We start from the raw sequence: 21,612 nt of genomic DNA, 5'->3' as shown, positions 1-21,612 counted from the left end.
ACCTTACAGGCATCAGTGGGAGATTTGAGGGAATCACCTGCAAAAACTAGGTTTTTCAGCCGTGGACATGGAGTATAGCCCAGGGCAGTGGTCGGCACACTCATTGGTCAGCAGAGCCCAATAGCAACAGAACGATGGAAATTTCTTTGGAGAGCCAAGTTTTTTAAACTTCCTCTAACGCCACTTCTTCAAAATAGACTCGCCCAGGCCGTGGTATTTTGTGAAAGAGCCACACTCGAAGGGCCAAAGAGCCGCATGTGGCTTGCGAGCCGCCGTTTGCCAACCACTGGCATAGGGCAAAGGAAAGTTCAGGTTCAGATAATGCTTGCTTTGGTATCCTTTTGTAGATCTTTGTTGAGGCTCTCTCATCCCCTTTAATAATCATCCCATGATCGATCCTAGATACTGATAGTGTGATTTTAAAAAATGGGACAATTATGTGTTTGGTTTGTTCTTCAAATCACAGTTGGGAGCAAAACCTTAAAATCTGTTAATCTTCAGGGTTCTAAAATAGTGCTGTCCAATAGAATTTTCTGTGATGATGAAAATGTTCTGTATTTGTGCTGTTCAGTAAGGTAGCCAGTAAGCCACAAGTGGTTTTTGAGCACTTGAGTTGTGGCTAGTGTGACTGGAGAATTGAGTGTTTTAACTTACATTTAAATAGGGACATATGGCTTATTGGACAGTGCAGTTCTAGAATCTATACTTTGAGGGTGTGAGATTACTCTCACAAAACAGCTCATATTGCTCAAATGAACATTTATCAATTGATTATCTCGTTTTAAATAGACACTAGATTTTAGATTCTTAGGATGAACTGGATGTGGTTTTGCTTTATAAAGACAATATAATAAAATTCTTACTATATGAATGAGCTCCTCTTGGCTAAATCAGAATTTGCATTACAAAATTTCCATTTACTTGCAACTCTTTCAGACACATTAATGAAAATGGACTAGCCTAAGATTATGTTTGTGCCTTACTAACTGAAATTTATTGAAATTAAAACAAATGATGAAAATTTGGGTCAATTTTAGGCACCAAAGCTTCTGAATTGAATTGATGGTGATGCTAGAGAGGGTAAAGGGTTTATTATTATTATTTTTTTGAAAATATATTTTATTGATTTTTTACAGAGAGGAAGGGAGAGGGATAGAGAGTTAGAAACATCGATGAGAGAGAGACATCGATCAGCTGCCTCCTGCACACCCCCTACTGGGGATGTGCCTGCAACCAAGGTACATGCCCTTGACCGGAATCGAACCCGGGACCCTTGAGTCCGCAGGCCGACGCTCTATCCACTGAGCCAAACTGGTTTCAGCTAAAGGGTTTAGATGAGTGAAGAGTTTAACTGGGTTGAGTAATGTATTCGTGGCAGGGAGGATTGTTGGGAATGGAATGAAGTTAGGTGTGGGTTGAGGTGAACAAGACAAGATCGAACTAACTGGGCTCAATATGGAACATCATTGTAGAAGGAAGTTTCTCTTTTTCTTTTACCACCTCCCAACTTACTTTTTAGTTTTCTTCTATCCTTATGGTCTGGGTATTTGTAGGAACTGGAAGTAAGAGTAGACCCATGGTCTGGAAATGTTGTGTGCCCACTGCAGGCCATTGGCTTCCTTGTGGAGTTCTTGATAGAAACGAAGATGTTTCCTCAAAGCAGACTTTTGCCTAAGGAGACAACCCCACCCAAAATCCCAATACTGATTAAACATCCTGGAAATGGTCCTTATAAGCTAGGAGAAGAACTTTGGATTTTAGTGATCAATTATCTTGCATCATCCTCTGTTCATTTAGTTACATATGAGGTTTATAGTATCATGAGCTTCCTACTGGGAAAGTAAAAGGAAAGGCATAATTCTCAGTTCTTAAACTTTATTGCTGGAAGGGACTCCCTTATTTTAGAGGGAAACACAGGCCAGAGAAATTAAAGTACCTGGGCCAGTATCACACAATGAAGAGGAAATATAGCCAATTGGCATTAAATTCTAACCCTGGAGTGAGGCTCGACTCACACATCCCTTTATTGCTTGGTTTTCTGTTTTCAGCTATTTGCACTAAGCCTTAGAAAACTGCTCAACTTCTCAGATGACCTGTCAGTTTTCTTTTTGTGCAAAATTGGAACTCCAATAGCTTGCTTTTGGTCTCAATACTTAGGAATCCAACCCTACTGCTATGACATGTGGAATACATAATTTTGAAATGGAATCAAGATTTCACTAAAGATCCATTTTGTACTTCACATAACAGATGAGGCAAGTCCAAGAGAGGAACAACTCAAGGTTAGGTGGGAAACCTTGAAATAGAATTCTGGCTGCCTTCTCTCTCTGGTTCCCTAAAGAGCATTAGCTTAGATGCAGCTTAGAGAGCCGATTAAAATCCTATTACCCGAGAGATCCTATTGTCAGAAAGATGCAATGATCATTACTATTGTCAGAGTAAAGGGGGGAATGCCGCTGGCCCCTGATGACTGGTTCTGTGCCTTTTCTCCTAACCAGGCCCTTGTGAGATCTGGTTTGAGTCTCTCTCTCCAACCTCCTCTGGAGGTATTCTTTGTGCTTTGTTCACTTCGTTCCAGCCACGCTGACTTTCTTTGATTCTTCTAACATGCCAGTCTCATTCCTTTCTTTGGCTCTTTGCCCTTTCTGTTTACCTGCTGAAATATTTTTCTCCTAGATGTTTATGTGGCTAAGTCCATGTCATTCAGATTTCACCTTATATGTCTGAGAGGTCTTGCCCTGGCCAACCAATCTAAACTAAGCCTCCTGCAATCCTATCAGAGGTTTAATTTTTTTCTGTAAAGCATTTATTGCCAGCTAAATTACAAATAGATTTGCTTAGGGTATGTTGCCAACCCCCTCCCCTAGCAGGTAAACGGCATGGTAGAAGAGACAGCTCTTCCTTACTCCTGAATTCCCAGTGTCCAGAACAGTGTTTCTGTCCTCAATAAATACTTCTTGAGAAAGGCAGGTGGTTCAGACTCCGGGGGTGGGGGGGTGGGAGGAGGAAGGGGCGTGTCTTTGATCTGGTCCTGGTACTGCCTCTAACTCACCCTCTGGCCCTGATCAAGATCTTTCCTGTCTTTGGGACTTGTTTTTCTCACCTGTAAACCAGAGGACTGAGATCTGCTCTAAACTCCCAGCTTCAATACAAGTTGTGTAAGCCATGAAGAAATTCTGTGACATTGTAGCAAAAGACTGTATTTCACATTTTTCAAACTGTGCTCGGGAGAGAGGGAAAACTTCACTTGCCCGAGGGCGGCGCGAGCACCAGCACACGGCAGTGAAGCCCGCGGACAATGCCCAGACGGTCCCTGTGGCCCACACACCCAGTACCTGGCTCGTTCCTGGGCTTGTTTCATGGCTTTCTCCAGAGCCAGCCTCGCTGCTTCCTCTTCCTTTTGCCTCCTCTCCTCTGCTCCCAGCCGAGCCTTCTCTTCTGCCTCCTGTTTCTGCCGCTGGTACTCTAGCCGCTCTTCTTCAGCCATTTCCACCAGGCGTCTGTGTTCCTCGGCCAGCTTCATTTCCAGTTCCTGCTGCCTTTGCTTCTCTGCCTCTGCCGAATAGAAAAGGGGCCGGTCTCATCAGGGGTCTCTCTGGGAGAACACAGTTCTCAGATCCACCTCCAGCCTGTGATTCCCCGGGAGAGGTGCGGCAGCTTGCCTGCCAGCAGCCTGCCAGATCCTCTGTGGGGCTGCCCTTGGGGTGAATTGACTGAGAGTATGTTATCAAGCACCTACTATGTGCAGTACACTGTGCAATGAGCACAAAACCTTGGGGGAGAATTTGCCAGAGCCTAGTGGTCTCCTGAGGTGGTATGCAGATGTGTTGAGGAGAGGGGATCAGGTCAGGGTCTGGAGAAACTTGGTGCTTACTCAGCTGGACTGTCCAGTCCAAAGAGTGCCAGATGCAGCAGTTTCTTTCTCTTCTCAAAAGTGAGGCTGTAGAGATTGCCCACATCAGCACCTGAAAGGCTGCCCTGAAGCTATCCAGAGGTTTGAGTGTTTCCATCTGCTGGGGAAGGAAGCTGGGAGCAGGGCTCTGTCTGTCTCTAATTCAGGCAGCTCCTGAGCAACATGATGCAAAGGGCAATGGGAAGGGCCAGGGCTCTGTTCAGGGGATTCCTGAATTCAGAGCAGGAGCCAAGAGTCGTTTCCACAAGTGAGTTTAAAAAAAAAAAAATCTCTTTCAACTCACAATAGTCACATATTACAGTTATCTTGAAAAAAAAAAAAAAAGCTCATACATTTACAGTGCTTCACACACTAAGAGCCAGGATAGGAATAGCTCCTGGGAGGTTCAAATGAACTCCCGAAGTGGGAGAAAGATGCTTCTGCCCAGATGGACAGGAAGGGCAGAGAGCTCCAGAACCCCCTCACCAGCTCGCGCGGCTTCCTCCTGCTGCTGCTTCCTCTGCAGCGCCTGCAGTCTCCTCTGCAACTCCTCCTGCTGCTGCCGGGCTCTCTCCTGGGCCGCTTGCCGCTGGAGCCACTGCTTTCTCTCCTCCTCCTCCTGCCGCTGCCGCTCTTCCTCTTGTTTCTGTTTCCCCAAGCTGAGGAAACACAAGATGATCAGGGAAATGGTAGGAAAAACGGGCATCCTTGTAGGCTTTGCAGGCCACAGGGAACATCCCACTCAGTGGAAGCAAAGGCAGGAACACCTGGAACGCGCCTGGAACCAGGAGCCCAGCTGTTTCAGCACAGCTTCGTGCTCTGGGGTGGGGGCCTTAAGTCCCCACAACTTCCTTTCGCACTTCCATAACATGGCTTTTAAAACTCCCATCTCACAGGGATGCCATGCAGATCGAATGAAATGAGTCAAGGCCCATGAACAGGTCTAGTGTAAAGCAGACAACGTGGGCAGGGCTCACCAAATGTTTTCTTGACCGAATCGCAAGGCCCTGCCTGGAAGGCCCCGTGAACCTGCAGTAACCCCTAATGACCGTATTTTCTCTGGTCCAGGTTTTTCCTAGTATAGCTGAGGCTAGAGCAGCCTTGGGCAAACTACGGCCCACGGGCCGGATCCGGCTGTTCTATCCGGTTCTCTTGCTCTCCCCTCCGCTCCTTTACTTTGAATTTATATTAGTTCACACAAACACTCCATCCATGCTTTTGTTCCGGCCCTCCGGTCCAGTTTAAGAACCCATTGTGGCCCTCGAGTCAAAAAGTTTGCCCACCCCTGGGCTAGAGCAAAATGAGACATGCTGCTTTACTTCGGGGCATGAGCTGCAGAACCAACTTCAACCCTTAACGTGGCCTTTTCCTTCTGTTCCTACATGGCCATGGCCTCGGGCTGCGGATGGACCCACCGGATCTCCTCTGCGCGGCGGCGCTGCTCCAGCTCCAGCTCCTCCTTCATCTTCTCTGCCCTCTCCAGCTGCTCCTGCCGGAGCCGCCTCTGCTCCTCCTGCTCCCTCCTCTTCCTCTCCACCTCCAGCCGTCTCATCTCGGCCCTTTCTGCTCGCTGCCTGTCCCAGAGAGCTTTCTCCTGCTCCCTCTTGGCCAGGAGATCCTAAGGAACCAGAGAGTTCTTAATGTGAAGGACTACGGGGAGCTGGTTTCAGCAGCGAGCCCCCTCTCCCCCAGATGAGGTTGTTCTGAGATGGAATCATTAAGTTGTGTCCACACTCTGACCTCAGCCGCATAAGCAGCTGCCACCAGCGTGGGCTCTGGGATCTGACTGACCTGGGTGCAAGTCTCTCTCTTACTTGCTTCAAGATTTGGAGACCGCAGCTTCGTTTCTCTGATACCATCTTTCTCTTGGGGCTAGTACTGGGATTAACTGGATGGTGAAAGTGTCAACATAACGTTTGGCACAGAATGTTTGTATGTCTGGCATTCTCACCCCAAGCTGCACTATGGAATCACCTGAGGAGCTTTGAAAAATTACTTGAGACCAAGCCCCCACCCAATTCAATGAAATGATCATATTTAGGTGGGAGGCAGCTAGGGTTTTAAAAAGCATCTCTGATGAAGCCAGGGCTAGGTACCCCAGGTTGTAGGTAAAGGCTATTTACCAGGGGCAGTCTTAGGTCAGACTCACATTTAATTCCAGACAAACCCACTTTTTCCATGAAAGGTTCTCTTTTTTCCCTGCTGCCTCTTTGTCAGTCAGAAATATGCCCATGAGGGGAAGCCTGAAAGGCAACTCTTCCATGTGTATCCAACTTGGGGTGAAACTTCCTTGCTTTTTAGCCTTTGCAGAGGCAGCATGGCACTATGGGTTGACAGAAAAATCTAAGAAAGTCTGATAATCTAGCAGGCTCAGAGAAGCTCTGCACACAGTTTGAAGTTTCCGTCTGCTGTGTAGAGCAGAATTCTGTAACCTAGGCAGCTGGGAGGACTGAGACCTATAAAGCAAACACCTTTCTGAAATCCTTATACATAACTAGAGGCCCGATGCACGAAAATCTGTGCAAGAGGAGGCCTTCCTTCCCCCGGCTGCCAGCACCCGCTTCCCTCTGGCACCCGGGACCTGGGCTTCACTCCAGGCCCGGCTTTGCTCCGGGCCGGCTTCCTCTGGAAGGACATCCAGTCTAATTAGCATATTACCCTTTTATTATTGTAGATAATTTAAAATGGTGACAAGGGTTCTGATTTTGGAATCAAAAGACCGGGTTTACGTCTTGGTTCTACCACTCAATGGTTGTATGATCCTGGCAACAGACGTTTAGGTCCTTTAAGCCTCAGTTTCTAGGTCTGTAAAGTGGAACGAATCATACCTAAAAGTGTGGCTGTAAGGATCAAATGAGAGTCAGCGGAGTTGTACCATATGCATGGAACGTAGGCAAGTTTAACCACAGTGGTTCAACTGGGTGTTTTTGTAGAGTTTAAAGATACTTTTTTTTTTTTGTACAATATTTTTAAATGTAGTTCAGCACTTTCACCTCAGTGGAAGAAATAGCTGAGGAAAAATTGGCTGTTTTGGTCTTTTTGAGAGATGTACCTGTAAGGTATTATTTTTGGTTCAACGCAGGGATTTTCAAGGGTCATTTTCCTTATACTCACTTAGTTTTTCTCTTAAATACTTGGCATTGGAATCAAGGCCCCTGGAACAAAGTGGCTCTTACATGCAAAAGCACCCGTGAAGGCAGGTGTGTGTAAGCCGCCTGTGGGCCCGCTGTGGGCCACGGAAACGCATACTGGAAGGGAGGTATCGCTGTCGCCTTTGGAGGCAAGAAAGGCATGAGCTTCAGGCCAAGTCAAGGCTATGTGCTCGGCTCTGACGGCCTGAATCCACCTTTCCTTGTAACTGTGAGGCCTGTACCCCTCACAGATGGCTCCTGTGCCAACTTCCTGCTCTTTAAGAGGGGGATACGTGCCCTGGAAGTTGGGGAGCCTCAGAGTGCATCATTGCAGAGGTCCTTTGCCACCCTATGACTTGGACCAGGTCTGGCTTCTTCAAAAAGTCAGTAGGGCCAAAACCGGTTTGGCTCAGTGGATAGAGCATCAGCCTGCGGACTGAAGGGTCCCGGGTTCGATTCTGGTCAAGGGCATGTACCTTGGTTGCGGGCACATCCCCAGTGGGGGGTGTGCAGGAGGCAGCTGATCGATGTTTCTCTCTCATCGATGTTTCTAGCTCTCTATCCCTCTCCCTTCCTCTCTGTAAAAAATCAATAAAATATATATTAAAAAAAAAAGTCAGTAGGTACCAAAGCCTAGTGAGTAAAACCGTTCTGCAGGAGAGCCGTTTCTGTACCGGCAGTGGAATGTGGGCCGTTCCCCCACCTCTCCCTTGCACCAGTGAGGAAAGAGGTCCCTCTGGCTGGAGCAAGAACATTGGGGCCTACCTTCGGAGGATCCCCGTGGCTTCTGTCTTCTTCGGATTCCATGTTTCCCGTGACAGTCACAGTCGGGGTGGGCGGCGATCTTCCATCTATTGAAACCTGGCTCTCCTGAGCATCAGCTCTGGGAGAAAGCCACGGCTCCTCTACATCAAGGCCCGAAGGAAGGGAACCTCTGTCTGGGGTGCCTTCTTCTGTTCCCTGAGAGCTGAAGACATCAGGCCCCCTCAGCTCCGCTGCTGTTTCCCGGCTCCTTTCCTTCTGTGTCCTTTTCCTTTTGACTCCTGATTGTTTTCCTTTGGGAATTAGCTCTGGTTTCTTTTTCGCCTTTGAGTCCTTTGACTTGCCTGGGTGAGAACAGTCAGGGACAGAGGTATGGCTAAGTAAATGTGATCTCTATGCATCCTTTTCAGTAACTTAAAATGTAAATATACACACTAATATTTAATATGGAATGCTTCACAAATTTGCGTGTCATCCTTGTGCAGGGGCCATGCTAATCTTCTCTGTATCGTTCCAATTTAAGTATATGTGCTGCTGAAGCAAGCACAAAAGATATGTATATTAGATGCCCGGTGCATGAAAATTCATGCACTGGAGGGGGGGCGTCCCTCAGCATGGCCTGCCCCCTCTCATAGTCCGGGAGCCCTCAGGGGCGAGAGGCGACCCAAGGATCAGGGGAGGGCGACGCCCCATCACACCTCTGCTGCTGCCACTGCTGGTAGCACAAGCCTCGTCCAGCCCTGGTTACCTGAGCCTCGGGCGGCCCTGGGCGGCTGGGCAGCCGCCATCTGAGGCTTCCCTGCGCCTCGGGCATCAGCTGGGCAGCCACATCCAAGGCTTGCCTGTGCCTTGGGCCGGCCCTAGGTGTCTGGGGGGCTGAGGAGACTGGGGGACTCCGGAGATAGGTGTGCGGAGCCGTGCGCCTGCCGCCCCGGTGGGGCTGAGGGGACTGGGTGCCACCATCTTGTGGCTGTGGGCACCTCCATCTTTGACGGTGTGGTAGTCAATTAGCATATTCCCTCCTTATTGGCCGTGGGCACCACCATCTTTGCGATGGCATGAGGTCAATTAGCATATTCCCTCTTTATTAGATAGGATGTGTGTATTCCCTCTTTATTAGATAGGATGTATATATATATTTTTTTTCAGAGAGGAAGTGAGAGGGAGAGAGATAGAAACATCAATGATGAGAGAGAATCGTTAATTGGCTGCCTCCTGCATGCTCCACATTGGGGATGGAGCCCACAACCCGGGCATGTGCTCTGACTGAGAATCGAACCGTGACCTCCTGGTTCATAGGTCAATGCTCAACCACTGAGCCACACCAACCAAGCCTCCAGTAACTTTTCACTCCAGTGTGCAATGGAATCTCAGATTCCCGATTCCCACTCCTAGAGTCTGATTTGGTAGGGATCTGCATTCTAACAACCACGCCAAGTGTTTTAAGAAGGGTAGTGCACAGGCCACCCTTGGAGAAACTGCCTTATTCTACTTGGATCAACTGTAGTTCAGCATTCTTGCTACTAAAAATGTTCTGTTTCACTCTGATCAATGGTGGGGGCAAGACCTCCAGAGGGGAGACCTGTGGACACAGCTGGGTGGTCACACCTCCAGAGTTTGGCTTGAGGTGGCAGCTTTGTAACCTGGCAAAGTTGAAGACTCTTCCTCAGTTCACCTCTGGGGCCCACAAGTATTTCCTTCTTCCAATCCTGTCACTGCCATCCAGCCATGGGCTACAACAACACGGACTCAGCAAGACTTTAAAAAAGCAAATCTTGAAAATAAATCTGGCCCAGGTGATGATTTAATGTTATCCTTTCTTATATTCTTTGATTTGTTTGGAGGGTATTCTGAATCAGGTGGCCAGAGAAGAACAGGAGTAGTTTTTAGGCTTTAAAAAAAAAAAGTCTCTGGAAGCACAGGAATGTGAATTCCTTGTAAGAAAAATGGTTGCTGGGGTAATCACTCCGAGCTGGTTGCATCCTTTCCCTTCTCAAATGCTCTTCCTGCCCACTTCTCAGATGATGATGTAGTTATTAGGTCATGAGGCCGTGGTAATGGCATGTGTTTGGAATCAAATGGCAGGGTCAGGCCCTGGGTCCACCATGACACTGTTGGATCTGTTTGTTTGATCTTATGCAAGTCACCCAACCTCTCTCAGCTTCAACTAACACATGATATAATAGTAGTTATTCTATATGTGAATAGTATATATATATATATATATATATATATATATATATATATATTTTAAAATAATGATAGTATATATATGTATATATATACTATCATTATTTTTAAAAATATATTTTATTGATTTTTTACAGAGCGGAAGGGAAAGGGATAGAGAGTTAGAAACATCGATGAGAGAGAAACATCAATCAGCTGCCTCCTGCACACCTCCTACTGAGGATGAGCCGGCAACCAAGGTACATACCCTTGACTGGAATCGAACCTGGGACCCTTCAGTCTGCAGGCCGACGCTCTATCCACTGAGCCAAACCGGTTAGGGCTATATATATTATTTTTATCAAGATGTGGGGGTTGTATGATATCATGTATGCAGAGCTCCTAATACAGTGGGTATTCAGTAAAGAGGTGCTAATATTATTATCATTCTCTCTCAGTGATCACAAGTCTCTAGGCAAGGCCAGTTTCCTCTGTCCCTGTCTACTGAGATAATGACATGACATCTGGTGGTCTACTGGTAGGAGACTCAAAACAGAATTTGTTCCATAGGATCCACACTGATTCTCAATGACAACTCCCAGCCCCCAGCACACTCGCTTACCAACAACAGCCTTCGGTTCTATGTGGACCTTTCCTTCTCTCTCCCCGTTGGGCACCTTAGACTTGTCTGTCTTAGTTCTTTTCTTTCTCCTGACGTTGTCAATCAACTCCATCTCCTCCTGAAGGTGAACATGTAAAGAACGGGACTATGATTCAGGGGCCATGATACATGTAGGAAACGGGGAAAAAAAATCAAAGGAAGATTATGTTGAACAAGACAGAATGGCTTTGAACGGAATATGTGTGGGTTCCAGATGAAGCAGAAGAGCAGGTCTTGGAGAGTGTGGAGCCTAAGGTACAGCCTTTGATTTTCAACTACGAGGTATAATTTCACAGGAGAAAAGAGGAATAGAGTATATTTTATGATCTGCCCCCTTTTTTTTGATGCTAAATCATGGTCTACAGAGCAGGATCAAAGTGAAGCAGTTTTCACCTTTGATAGACGGCTGTTGCCACGATTACTGGCTAAGTGGTTTAAATCAAAGCCAGCTTTATTCACTGCTGCATCATTTGCTCACTTTCAGGAAGCCCTGTAGGCTGGAACAACATGGAGGTTCCTTCTAAGAGAGGATGCCAGAGCAGGGTCATAGCCACCCACTCAGTACCTATGATATTGTGACATAAAAAGAAATATACATTTGGCCTTGCGTTCTCAGTCCCTGGCACAAAGCTCCTAAAACCTGTAATTTCTGGAGCATAAAGGGAATACGTCTTGTTATTCCTACCGGGCTCCTTTCAACAACACCTGAGATTATGTAAACGAGGAAACTTTTGGAAAGTCCCTAAGGAGGGGGAACTGGTTGCCAAGGGAAGCAACCAGGTGATTAGAGGGTTGGACCTTTTAGCCCCACACCCCCAACCGCAGAGGGGAGGGAAGGGCTGGCGGTAGAGTTAATCGCTCTTCGCCAATGATGTAATCAACCATGCCTGTGTAATGAACCTCCATAAAAATCCAAACCAAAGGAGTTCAGAGAGCTGCTGGGTTGTGGACACATCCACATGCTGGGAGGGGGGCAGACCCCAAACTCCATGGGGAAGAAGCTCCCGCAGTTGGGACCATGCTGGACTTCGCCCTATGTATTTCTTCATCTGACTATTCATTTGTGTCCTTTATCATAACCTTTGTAATAAATCAGTAATAGCAAAAGTAAATGTTCCCCTGAGTTTTGTGAGCCATTCTAGCAAATTATCAAACCTTTGGGAGTGGGGGGTGAGAATCCCCTATTTAAAGCTTGTTGGTCAGAAGCATAGGCAACAACCTGAGACTGGTGACTGACATCTGAAGTGGGGGCATCTGTAGGACTGAGCCCTGAATATGCTGGGCCTGCACAAACTGCAGGTAGTTAGTGTCAGAATTGAAGTGTAGGACACCCAGTTGGTGTCCTAGAGCAGTGGTCGGCAAACTCCTTAGTCAACAGAGCCAAATATCAACAGTACAACAATTGAAATTTCTTCTGAGAGCCAAATTTTTTAAACTTAAACTTCTTCTAACACCACTTCTTCAAAATAGACTCGCCCAGGCCGTGGTATTTTGTGAAAGAGCCACACTCAAGGGGCCAAAGAGCCGCATGTGGCTCGCGAACCACGGTTTGCCGACCGCTGTCCTAGAGAGTTGGAGAATTGGTTGTTGTGGGGAGAACCCCCACACATTTGGTGTAAGTGCAGGGAAACGGAAGTTTCCTTTTAGTACCTTTGTAGGAATTAGAAACAGGCACCCTGTCCTTCAGTGCTGGGGGGCAGGACCTGGTGAGCAGGCCAAAGACTGGGTTTCAGCTCCGGTTCGCTCGCTTTGTCAGGTGTCTTTATACAGTGAGCGATCTACACAGCTAGCTACAGTGGGGCCCTGCTGGGAGCATGAGCCAGGGGGGCTTTTTGACCAAGCTCCTCTTTACACTCACACGACCGATGCTGGCTGGTGTTTGCTGCTTGGACAATCTTGGTCTAGTCTTCCCTTCTTTTTCTTTTGGAAGAAGAGGTGTGTCGACAGGACCCAGCCTCTCTGGGGACTCGGGCCCAGGTTCTGCGAGTCTTCTGTGCAGATGGAATACGCCATAATCTCTGCCCCTTTGAAAAAGCAAACCAACAGGATCAAACTAAAGAGAAAACTCTGGCGGACAAGGAAGAGAGAGTGTGAACACTGACTGAGCACCTGTTCTCTGTCATTTCACACACCTGACCATTTCACACACCTGATCATTTCACACACCTGACCGTTTCGCACACCTGGCCGTTTCACACACCTGACCGTTTCGCACACCTGGCCGTTTCACACACCTGGCCATTTCACACACCTGACCATTTCACACACCTGGCCGTTTCACACACCTGACCGTTTCGCACACCTGGCCGTTTCACACACCTGGCCATTTCACACACCTGACCATTTCACACACCTGACCATTTCACACACCTGGCCGTTTCACACACTTGACCATTTCACACACCTGGCCATTTTACACACCTGGCCATTTCACACACCTGACCATTTCACACACCTGACCGTTTCATACACTTGGTGGGCATTTCACACACTTAGTCACCCCTCTTTTTCTGAATAAGAAGATGAGAAAGTTTGGTCTTCCCTTTTGGGGTTGTCTCAGGCTCAATTCTAAAACTTAGGTAGCAGGAAAAATAGTTTGCCTCTTTGGGATTGCATGTTTACACCTTCACTTGAATGACATAGGATTATCTAACTGAAATTTCTTCTACCAAAGGCATAGCTGAAAAATAAGGTGACTTTTAAGAAAGATTGCATAAGAAGATGCAACTACCCATCCATTCCTTTCTGCCCTTGGAATTCTATTCTTGGTCAAATTCAGCCGCTAAAAGGTCAAGTGCTGTGTTAGTTTGAGCCCCAATAGAATTGTTGTCACTGACAGTGTGGCTGGTGGACAACTGACTTATTTTCTCTGGGTAAAAAGGTCATTAGAAACAGCCACATGGATTTCAGGAACAGCGCAGCTACAGCTACTGTGTGCCAGGCCTGGTTCTGGGCACTTCATTTTTTAGCTACATCGGTATTATATTTATTGTGCTGTGCCAGCATAGGGCCTTACTATAGAAACTTCAGAAATATTTGTCAAATGAGGTAAATGGAATTTTCCTGTAAATATATGAGTCTTTAAATCATTCAATGTCACTCTATAAAAACCCACAGAGGTATCTTTTAGAATTTAGGGCTGGGAAAACATTTATTTCCCCTGAGGAACAGGTATGCTGTAAATGAGAACCACAAACCTGACCGTGTTGTTTTTTTCCCTTCCACATTCAGGAATCTCTGTATCAAGCCTGAAAGTCTGTTCTTTAATCACACTGTCTATAATGACTTTTGTGGAGTGTTGGTGTTCTTTTTTCTTTTCCTCCTGATTAAACAATTTTTTTGATCTCTCTCTTTTTCTCTCTCTCTCTCTCTCTCTCTCTCTCTGGTGATGGATTGTTGTTGGAAGCAGTTTAAATCCATTTTGGAAAAAGATGAGATATAAAAGTAAAAAACCGGAATTCTTCAGAGAGCTGCCTCTCCATCCAAGTGCCCTTCTCCCTTTGTTGCTAGGGAACACAAAGCCTTTTTTTAAAAAAAATAAATCTTTATTGTTCAGATTATTACAGTTGTTCCTCGTTTTCCCCCCCATAGCTCCCCTCCACCTGGTTCCCACCCCACCCTCTGCCCTTACCCCCCATACACACTGTCCTCATCCATAGGTGTAAGATTTTTGTCCAATCTCTTCCCACACTCCCACACCCCCTTCTCCCTGAGAATTGTCAGTCCACTCCCTTTCTATGCCCCTGATTCTATTATATTCACCAGTCCATTCTGTTCATTAGATTTTTTATTCACTTGATTTTTAGGTTCACTTGTTGATAGATATGTATTTGTTGTCACTTTGTTGTTCATAATTTTTATCTTTACCTTTTTCTTCTTCTTCCTCTTCTTAAAGAATACCTTTCAGCATTTCATGTAATCCTGGTTTGGTGGTGATGAACTCCTTTAGCTTTTTCTTATCTGTGAAGCTCTTTATCTGACCTTCAATTCTAAATGATAGCTTTGCTGGGTAGAGTAATCTTGGTTGTAGGTTCTTGCTGCTCATCACTTTGAATATTTCCCGTCTGGCCTGCATAGTTTCTGTTGAGAAATCAGCTGACAGTCGTATGGGTGCTCCCTTGTAGGTAACTAACTGTTTTTCTCTTGCTGCTTTTACTATTCTCTCTTTGTCTTTTGCCTTTGGCATTTTAATTATGATGTGTCTTGGTGTGGTCCTCTTTGGATTCCTCTTGTTTGGGGTTCTCTGCACTTCCTGGACTTATAAGTCTATTTCTTTCATCAGGTAGGGGAAGTTTTCAGTCATTATTTCTTCAAGTAGGTTTTCAGTATCTTGCTCTCTCTCTTCTTCTGGCACCCCCATAATTCTGATGTTGGTACGCTTGAAGTTGTCCCAGAGTCTCCTTACACTATCTTCATATTTTTTGGATTCTTTTTTCTTTTTGTTTTTTCTGGTTGGTTGTTTTTTGTTTTCTCATATTTCAAATCTTTGGTTTGATTCTTGGGGTCCTTTGGTCTACTGTTGAATTTCTATATAATCTTTATTTCAGTCAGTGTATGCTTAATTTCTGACTGGTCCTTTTTTATTTATTTTTTTTTTTTGGCATTCTCATTAAGATCCTTAAAGGTCTCACTAAATTCCTCAGAGGTTTTTAGAAGATTCTTGAGTAACCTTATAACTGTGGTTTTGAACTCTATGTCCAATAGTTTGCTTTCCTCCATTTCTTTCATTCGTGACATGTTTCTTTGTCTCCGCATTTTAGCTGCTTCCCTGTGTTGATGGAGTGGTTTTCTATGGTAGGTGACCTATAGGGCCCAGTGGTTCAGCCACCCTAATCACCTGAGGTGGATACTCTTGGTGCACCCCTTTGTGGGCTGTGTGCACAGTCTTGTGGTAGTTAAGCCTTGATTGCTGTTGGTACATTGGGAGGAACTGACCCTCAGGCCAATTGGCTGTGAGGACCCGCTGTGTCTATAACGGAAGAACTGCTGTGCTGGAGACATCCTTATAGGGCAGGACTTGTTTTAGTGTGGCTTTGGTGCTCACTGAGTCTGCCTCTTGAATGTGTCACTTATGGATGTGAGTAGTTGAAATCTGGTGTCTCACACTGACCACTAGGTACACTGGCTTCTGGATTTCCAATGGGGTCCAGGTCAGCTACTGTCTGAGGCCACTCAGCAGGAGCCTCAGCGAGATCTGCAGATTTCTCCTCTTTGCTTGGGGTTTGGAAGTTTTGGAGCTGTCTGACCAGAGCTTCAGTTTGTTAGGTTAAGCTGTGATAGGGCAGGCCATTTATATGCAAAAGCCGCTGTGCACAGTTTGGGTGGGTTTGTAAACTGGGCGGGGCGGGGTCTTAGGGAATCATTAGGGCATGGCAAACAGTGATGGCTGCCAGTCAGCTGTCTCTGTGTCTCTGCGTTTCCGCATCCCCGCGTTTCTGCGTCCCCGTGTCCCGCGCCCCAGTGCAGTAAACAATGATTCCTGCACTCACCTCTGCAAGAAAGCCACCCTCACTTTCTGACCCGATGGCAGATAGTCCAGCTTCTCCCCGTAGGAGTCTGGGTCCCCAGAGTCTCGCCGGAAACTGGAGTTCAGGGCAGTCGGGAGCTTGTGTCTCCCTTGGGGTTGAAAAAAACAGCGCACCCAGTCGCCAGCCATCAGCCCGATTTGTGCGCCTCCATACTTCTGCTTTTCTGTGCCTGTGCACGTCCTACCCGTTCTCAATTCTCTTTTCTCTTTCCTTCTAGTTGTAGAACTTCTACTCAGCCAGCTTTCCCGTGGTTCTGGGTGATGGACGTTTTGTCTTTTAGTTGTAGTTTTGGTGTGGTTGTGAGAGGCAGCACGTAGAGGTGTTTACCTTATGCCGCCATCTTGGTTTCTGTATATTATTCTTTATTTCAGTCAGTGTATGCTTAATTTCTGATTGGTCCTTTTTCATATCCTTGAGGGTCTCACTAATTTCTCAGAAGTTTCTAGAAGATTCTTGAATAACCTTATATCCGTGGTTTTGAACTCTATACCCAGTCATTTGCTTTCCTCCATTTCTGTCATTTGTGACCTGTTTCTTTGTCTCTGCATTTTGGCTGCTTTCCTGTGTTGATAGAGTGGCTTTGTGTGCTAGGTGTCCTATAGGGCCCAGTGGCTCAGCCTACCCAGTTACCTGAGGTGGACACTCTTAGTGCACCTGTTTGTGGGCTGTGTGCACAGTCTTGCTGTAGTTAAACCTTGATTGCTGTTGGTATCACTGGGAGGAATTGACCCCCGGGCCAATTGGCTATGAGGACCAGCTGTGTCTACAGTGGGAGAACTGCTGTGCTGGAGACACACTTATGGGGCAAGACTTGCTTTAGTGGGGTTTTGGCGCTCACTGAGTCTGCCCCTGAGTGTGTCTCTTATGGATGTGAGGAGTTGTAATCTGGATGGTCTCACTCTGACCATTGGGTACACTGGCTCTTGGATCTCCAAGGAGGTGCAAAGTCAGCCACTGCCTGAGGCCACCCAGCAGGAGCTACAGAGAGATCTGCAGATTCCTCTTCTTTGTTTGGGGTTTGGAAGTGCCCAGATGAGGCCCAGCTGTGAAGCAATGCAGGCTGCTGCTGCCAGGCCTTAGGCCTTTTGGAAGCTTTGGAGCTCTCTGACCCAGCTGCAGTCTGTTAGGTTTTAGGTTGCAAAAGGACAGGCCATTCATATGCAAAAGCTGCTGTGCACAGCTTGGGTGGGTTTGTAAACTGGGTGGGGCGGGGTCTCAGGGAATCACCAGGGCTGAGCAAACAGCAATGGCTGCCAGTCAGCCCTGCCCCGGAGAGGTCCCAGGGTCTCTGTGTCCCGCAGCCCCGAGCAGGAACAATGATCGCTGCGAGCACCTCTGAGAGAAAGTCGCCCTCGTGTTCTGGCCTGATGCCAGACAGTCCAGTTTCTCCCTGTATGGGTCTGGGTCCCCAGAGTCTCGCCCGGAACTGGAGTTCAGGGCAATCGGGAGCTTGTATCTCCCTCCCGATAGAAAAAAACCAATAGCGCACCCAGTTGCCAGCCCGTTTTGTGCGCGCCTCCACACCTCTGCACCTCCTACCCGGTCTCAATGCGCTTTTTCTTTCCTTCTAGTTGTAGAACTTCCACTCAGCCAGCTTTCCCATGTTTCTGGGTGATATTTGTTTTGTTTTTTAGTTGTAGTTTTAATGTGGTTGTGAGAGGCAGCAAGTACAGGTGTTTACCTATGCCGCCATCTTGGTTGTTCTCCCACAAAGCCTTTTTGACTCAGGAGGGAATGCCTACCCCACGAGGCAGGGGAGGCAGGTTCTCAAGTCCCGGAGGCTCAGGAGAAGCCACAGTAGGTTCCAGTTCCAGAGGGAGGTGGAGACAGAGGAAGCACTTAATATATGCTAGCATTTAGTGTTAGTATTTAGTATTACCAGTGTTATTTACTTTACCCAGAGCTGAGTGCATGCTGAGAGGAGAAACCCGGGTGGATGGACAGACCTCAGCTTCCTAGGCATATCTGGAGATCTCAGTTAAAGGGACAAATGGAGAAAGCTGCTTCCACACTGTTAGAGTGAAATGTCACTCGTCACCCACCGCCCAAAGAGTATGGTTTAAATAGGAAACACATCACCATACAGTCCTCCCAAGAATCTTTGTTTTTTTTTTAGACAGCAGTTTAATTCTGGCTGTCAGAGTATGCTATCAGCTGAGGATCTTTAGAAGAAACAGAAACGAAGTGAATTAAGAAAAAAACCCAAGCCCAGCCAGTGTGGGTCAGTGGTTGAGTGTCAACCTATGAACCAGGAGGTCACGGTTCGATTCCAAGTCAGGGCACATGCCCAGGGTTGCAGGCTCCATCCCCAGTGTGGAGCGTGCAGGAGGCAGCTGATCAATGATTTTCTCTCATTGTTGATATTTCTGTCTCTCTCTCCCTCTCCCTTCCTCTCTGGAATCAATAAAATATATATTAAAAACAAAATAAAAGCAGAGAAGTCCACGTCATTCCAACTTTGAACACTTACGCCTTTTGGACAGTGTCTGCCTTAGGCCTCTGGATGTTTTCAGCCCAGGAAGCACTGCGAGGGTCCAGGGTCACGCTCCTTGGCTCTGGGTCTGTGAAAACAGAGAGCACCCTTCATCAGCAAAGGACAACCGTCAGTGATCCCAAACATGGGAAAATGTCTACCTGGTAAGAAGTCGACAGCATGCAAATTAGAGCAGTGAGAGAAGTTATACCCAGGACATTAGCAAACACTGCAGAAATCAGTGCTGGCACATGACATTAAAATTAGTAAAACCCTTTGGGAAAGTATGTATCAAGAACCAGAGAAATGGCTGGTCTTTGGTTAGGAATCTCACTCCTGGGTATTTATCATAAGGAAATAATTCAAAGGAAGAAATAGCTAGCCTTTTGTGCCAACTTATTTATTACAACTTTATTATTAATAGTAAAAAATTAAAAACAGCTCAACAATGGGAGATTAGGGAAGTAACTTATGATGTATTAATTTGACATTTAAAATTATGGTTGCAAAATAAATGAGCAGTATGGAAGATATATAATACAATGACAAAAAATATAAACTATAGTATGTTAGAATCCTGTAAAATATGTATGTAGATAAATAAGGTGTGGAGGAGAAAATAGAAAAAATAGATTGGAAGGTTTATGTGTACTTATATTTTTCTTAAAACCCTGTGTGGTGATAACATTGAAAAGAAAATTGATTAAAAAACCCCACAAATGTTGTTGCAGAAGGAAGGCTCATGCAGGTCACACAGCTGGTACTCTTTGCTGGGGATGCCAAAGGCCATACTGTGTAGCTCTTTTAAAATGAGAAGAATCTCTAGACCAGTGGTTCTCAACCTTTCTAATGTCGCGACCCTTTAATACAGCTCCTCATGTTGTGGTGACCCCCAACCATAAAATTATTTTCGTTGCTACTTCATAACTGTAATTTTGCTACTGTTAATGAATCGTAATGTAAATATCTGTGTTTTCCGATGGTCTTAGGCTCTATAGCAGCAGTCATGACCCACAGGTTGAGAACCGCTAGCAGGGTTCTCAGATATTTACATTACGATTCATTAACAGTAGCAAAATTACAGTTATGAAGTAGCAACGAAAATAATTTTATGGTTGGGGGTCACTACAACATGAGGAGCTGTATTAAAGGGTCGCGGCATTAGAAGGTTGAGAACTACTGATCTAGACTAAGACTTCATATTGGACTATCGGCTAGCTTTTATTTTAGTTACTGTAAACAATTTTTAAATGATGGAAGATATATTTTATTGCAAAAAATTAGGAAAGCACGAAAAAGCATAAAGAAGAACCCTCCCAACACACATAATTATGAGAATGACTAAAATGAAAAAGACCGACTACACAGAGTTGACAAGGAGATGGAGGAACTGGAACCCTCACACACTGCTGGTTGGAATGTAAAATGGTACAACCACTTAGGAAAATAGTTTGACAGTTTCTTAAGAAATTAAATATTATATATATCATGTCATCTACCCATGATACTTCCAGGTATTTTATCCAACAGAAATGAAAGCCTATGTTCATACAAAGACTTGTACACAAATGTGCATAGTAATAGTTCATTTGTAATAATTGAAAACTTGAAACAGCCCCTATGTCCATCAACAGAGGAATGATGAACAAACTGGTATGTATATACAATGCAATACTCCTCAGCAGTAAGAAGGAATACAGTAGTGATGCACTCAACAACATGGATGAATCTCAAAAGAATTATGTGGTGAAAGAAACCAGACAAAAAAGAGTGCATATGGTATGATCCATTTGCATAAAATTCTAGAAAAGTAAATGAATCTATAGCAACAGAAGGCAGATCAGTGATTGTCTGGGGATGAGGGAGGCTGGAGGGGGTGGGCATGAGGCAATGTTTGGGAGTGATAAATGTTTTATCTTGATTGTGCTGGGTGGTTTCATGGGTGTATACATATATCAAAACTTATATAGTAAATCTCAAAAGTTCTCCTCACAAGAAAAAAAATTGTTAACTATATGAGCTGATGTATGCTAACTAAACTTATTGTGGTAATCATTTTGCAATATATTCATATATCAAATCATTATGTTATTCACCTTAAACGAATACAGTGTTATATGTCTATATCCTTACAAAACTGGGAAAAACTCAAAATCAAAGCAATGTTTAAGGTTTCAATGATAGACAATTTTGTAATTATACACAATTAAAATTTAAGGATAAGCAAAGTTGGCTGCATTAAAATCTTAAAAAAAAATCTTTATTGTCGTGTTACATATGTCTCCCTTTTCCCCCATTGTGCATTAAAATCTTTGCAGAAAAAAAAAATCGTAATATTTAACACAACAAAGCCTATCTAATTGTACAATTTAAATAGGTTCCATTTATGTATGTTAATCATCCCTGGTTAAAGCTGCTAAAAGCCTAACAAAATATATATTAACACAATAAAGTGCTTAAAACAGTGCTGGCACCTGGTAAAAATAAACAACACCACCCTTGATCACTCTGCCTTTATACAACTACTGCAGAGATTTTGGCATATTTACTTTCACGTACATATACGAATTATACACTAATATTTTAATAGAATTGATAAAATAGTGTATATATAATTTTAATGTACTTTTCTGTATCATAAATATTCTTAAAAATGATTTTAATAGCAGCACAGCATTTCATCATATGGATGTACTATAAATGACTAAAACCAAACATGTAATTTTTGAAATTCAGATTGTTTCACATCCTATCTAATAAAGAGGGAATATGCTAATTGACCCTCATGCTGTTGCAAAAGTTGGTGGTGCCAACAGCCAATAAGGAGGGAATATGCTAATTGACTGCCACACCCTCAAATATGGCAGTGCCCACAGCCACAAGATGGCAGTGCCCAGTCCCTTCAGCCCCGCCGGGGTGGCAGGTGTGCAGCAAGGCCGGGCCCGTCCCCAGGCAGGCCTGGCTGCTCTGCGCGCCAGCCTCCGGAGTCCCCCAGT

The 21,612-nt window shown here is 45.3% G+C and overlaps 1 protein-coding gene across 1 annotated transcript in view; it reads right to left on the bottom strand.

Moving 5' to 3' along the window:
* Window positions 1-1,532: 1,532 nt before the first annotated feature.
* The window catches only part of KIAA2012, a gene marked incomplete at its 3' end in the record, with an annotated part of 100,196 nt that continues 80,116 nt past the window's right edge, over window positions 1,533-21,612 (bottom strand). The window contains 8 exon segments of the mRNA XM_080671130.1: window positions 1,533-1,671; window positions 3,336-3,555; window positions 4,379-4,551; window positions 5,308-5,510; window positions 7,789-8,129; window positions 10,577-10,691; window positions 12,474-12,639; window positions 18,614-18,704. Of these exon segments, the coding sequence (XP_080527256.1) occupies window positions 1,533-1,671; window positions 3,336-3,555; window positions 4,379-4,551; window positions 5,308-5,510; window positions 7,789-8,129; window positions 10,577-10,691; window positions 12,474-12,639; window positions 18,614-18,704 (1,448 nt within the window).

This window comes from Plecotus auritus (assembly GCF_963455305.1).
Source record: "Plecotus auritus genome assembly, chromosome: 5".
Classification (NCBI taxonomy): domain Eukaryota; kingdom Metazoa; phylum Chordata; class Mammalia; order Chiroptera; family Vespertilionidae; genus Plecotus; species Plecotus auritus.
This window is presented reverse-complemented; position numbering and strand designations above follow the sequence as displayed.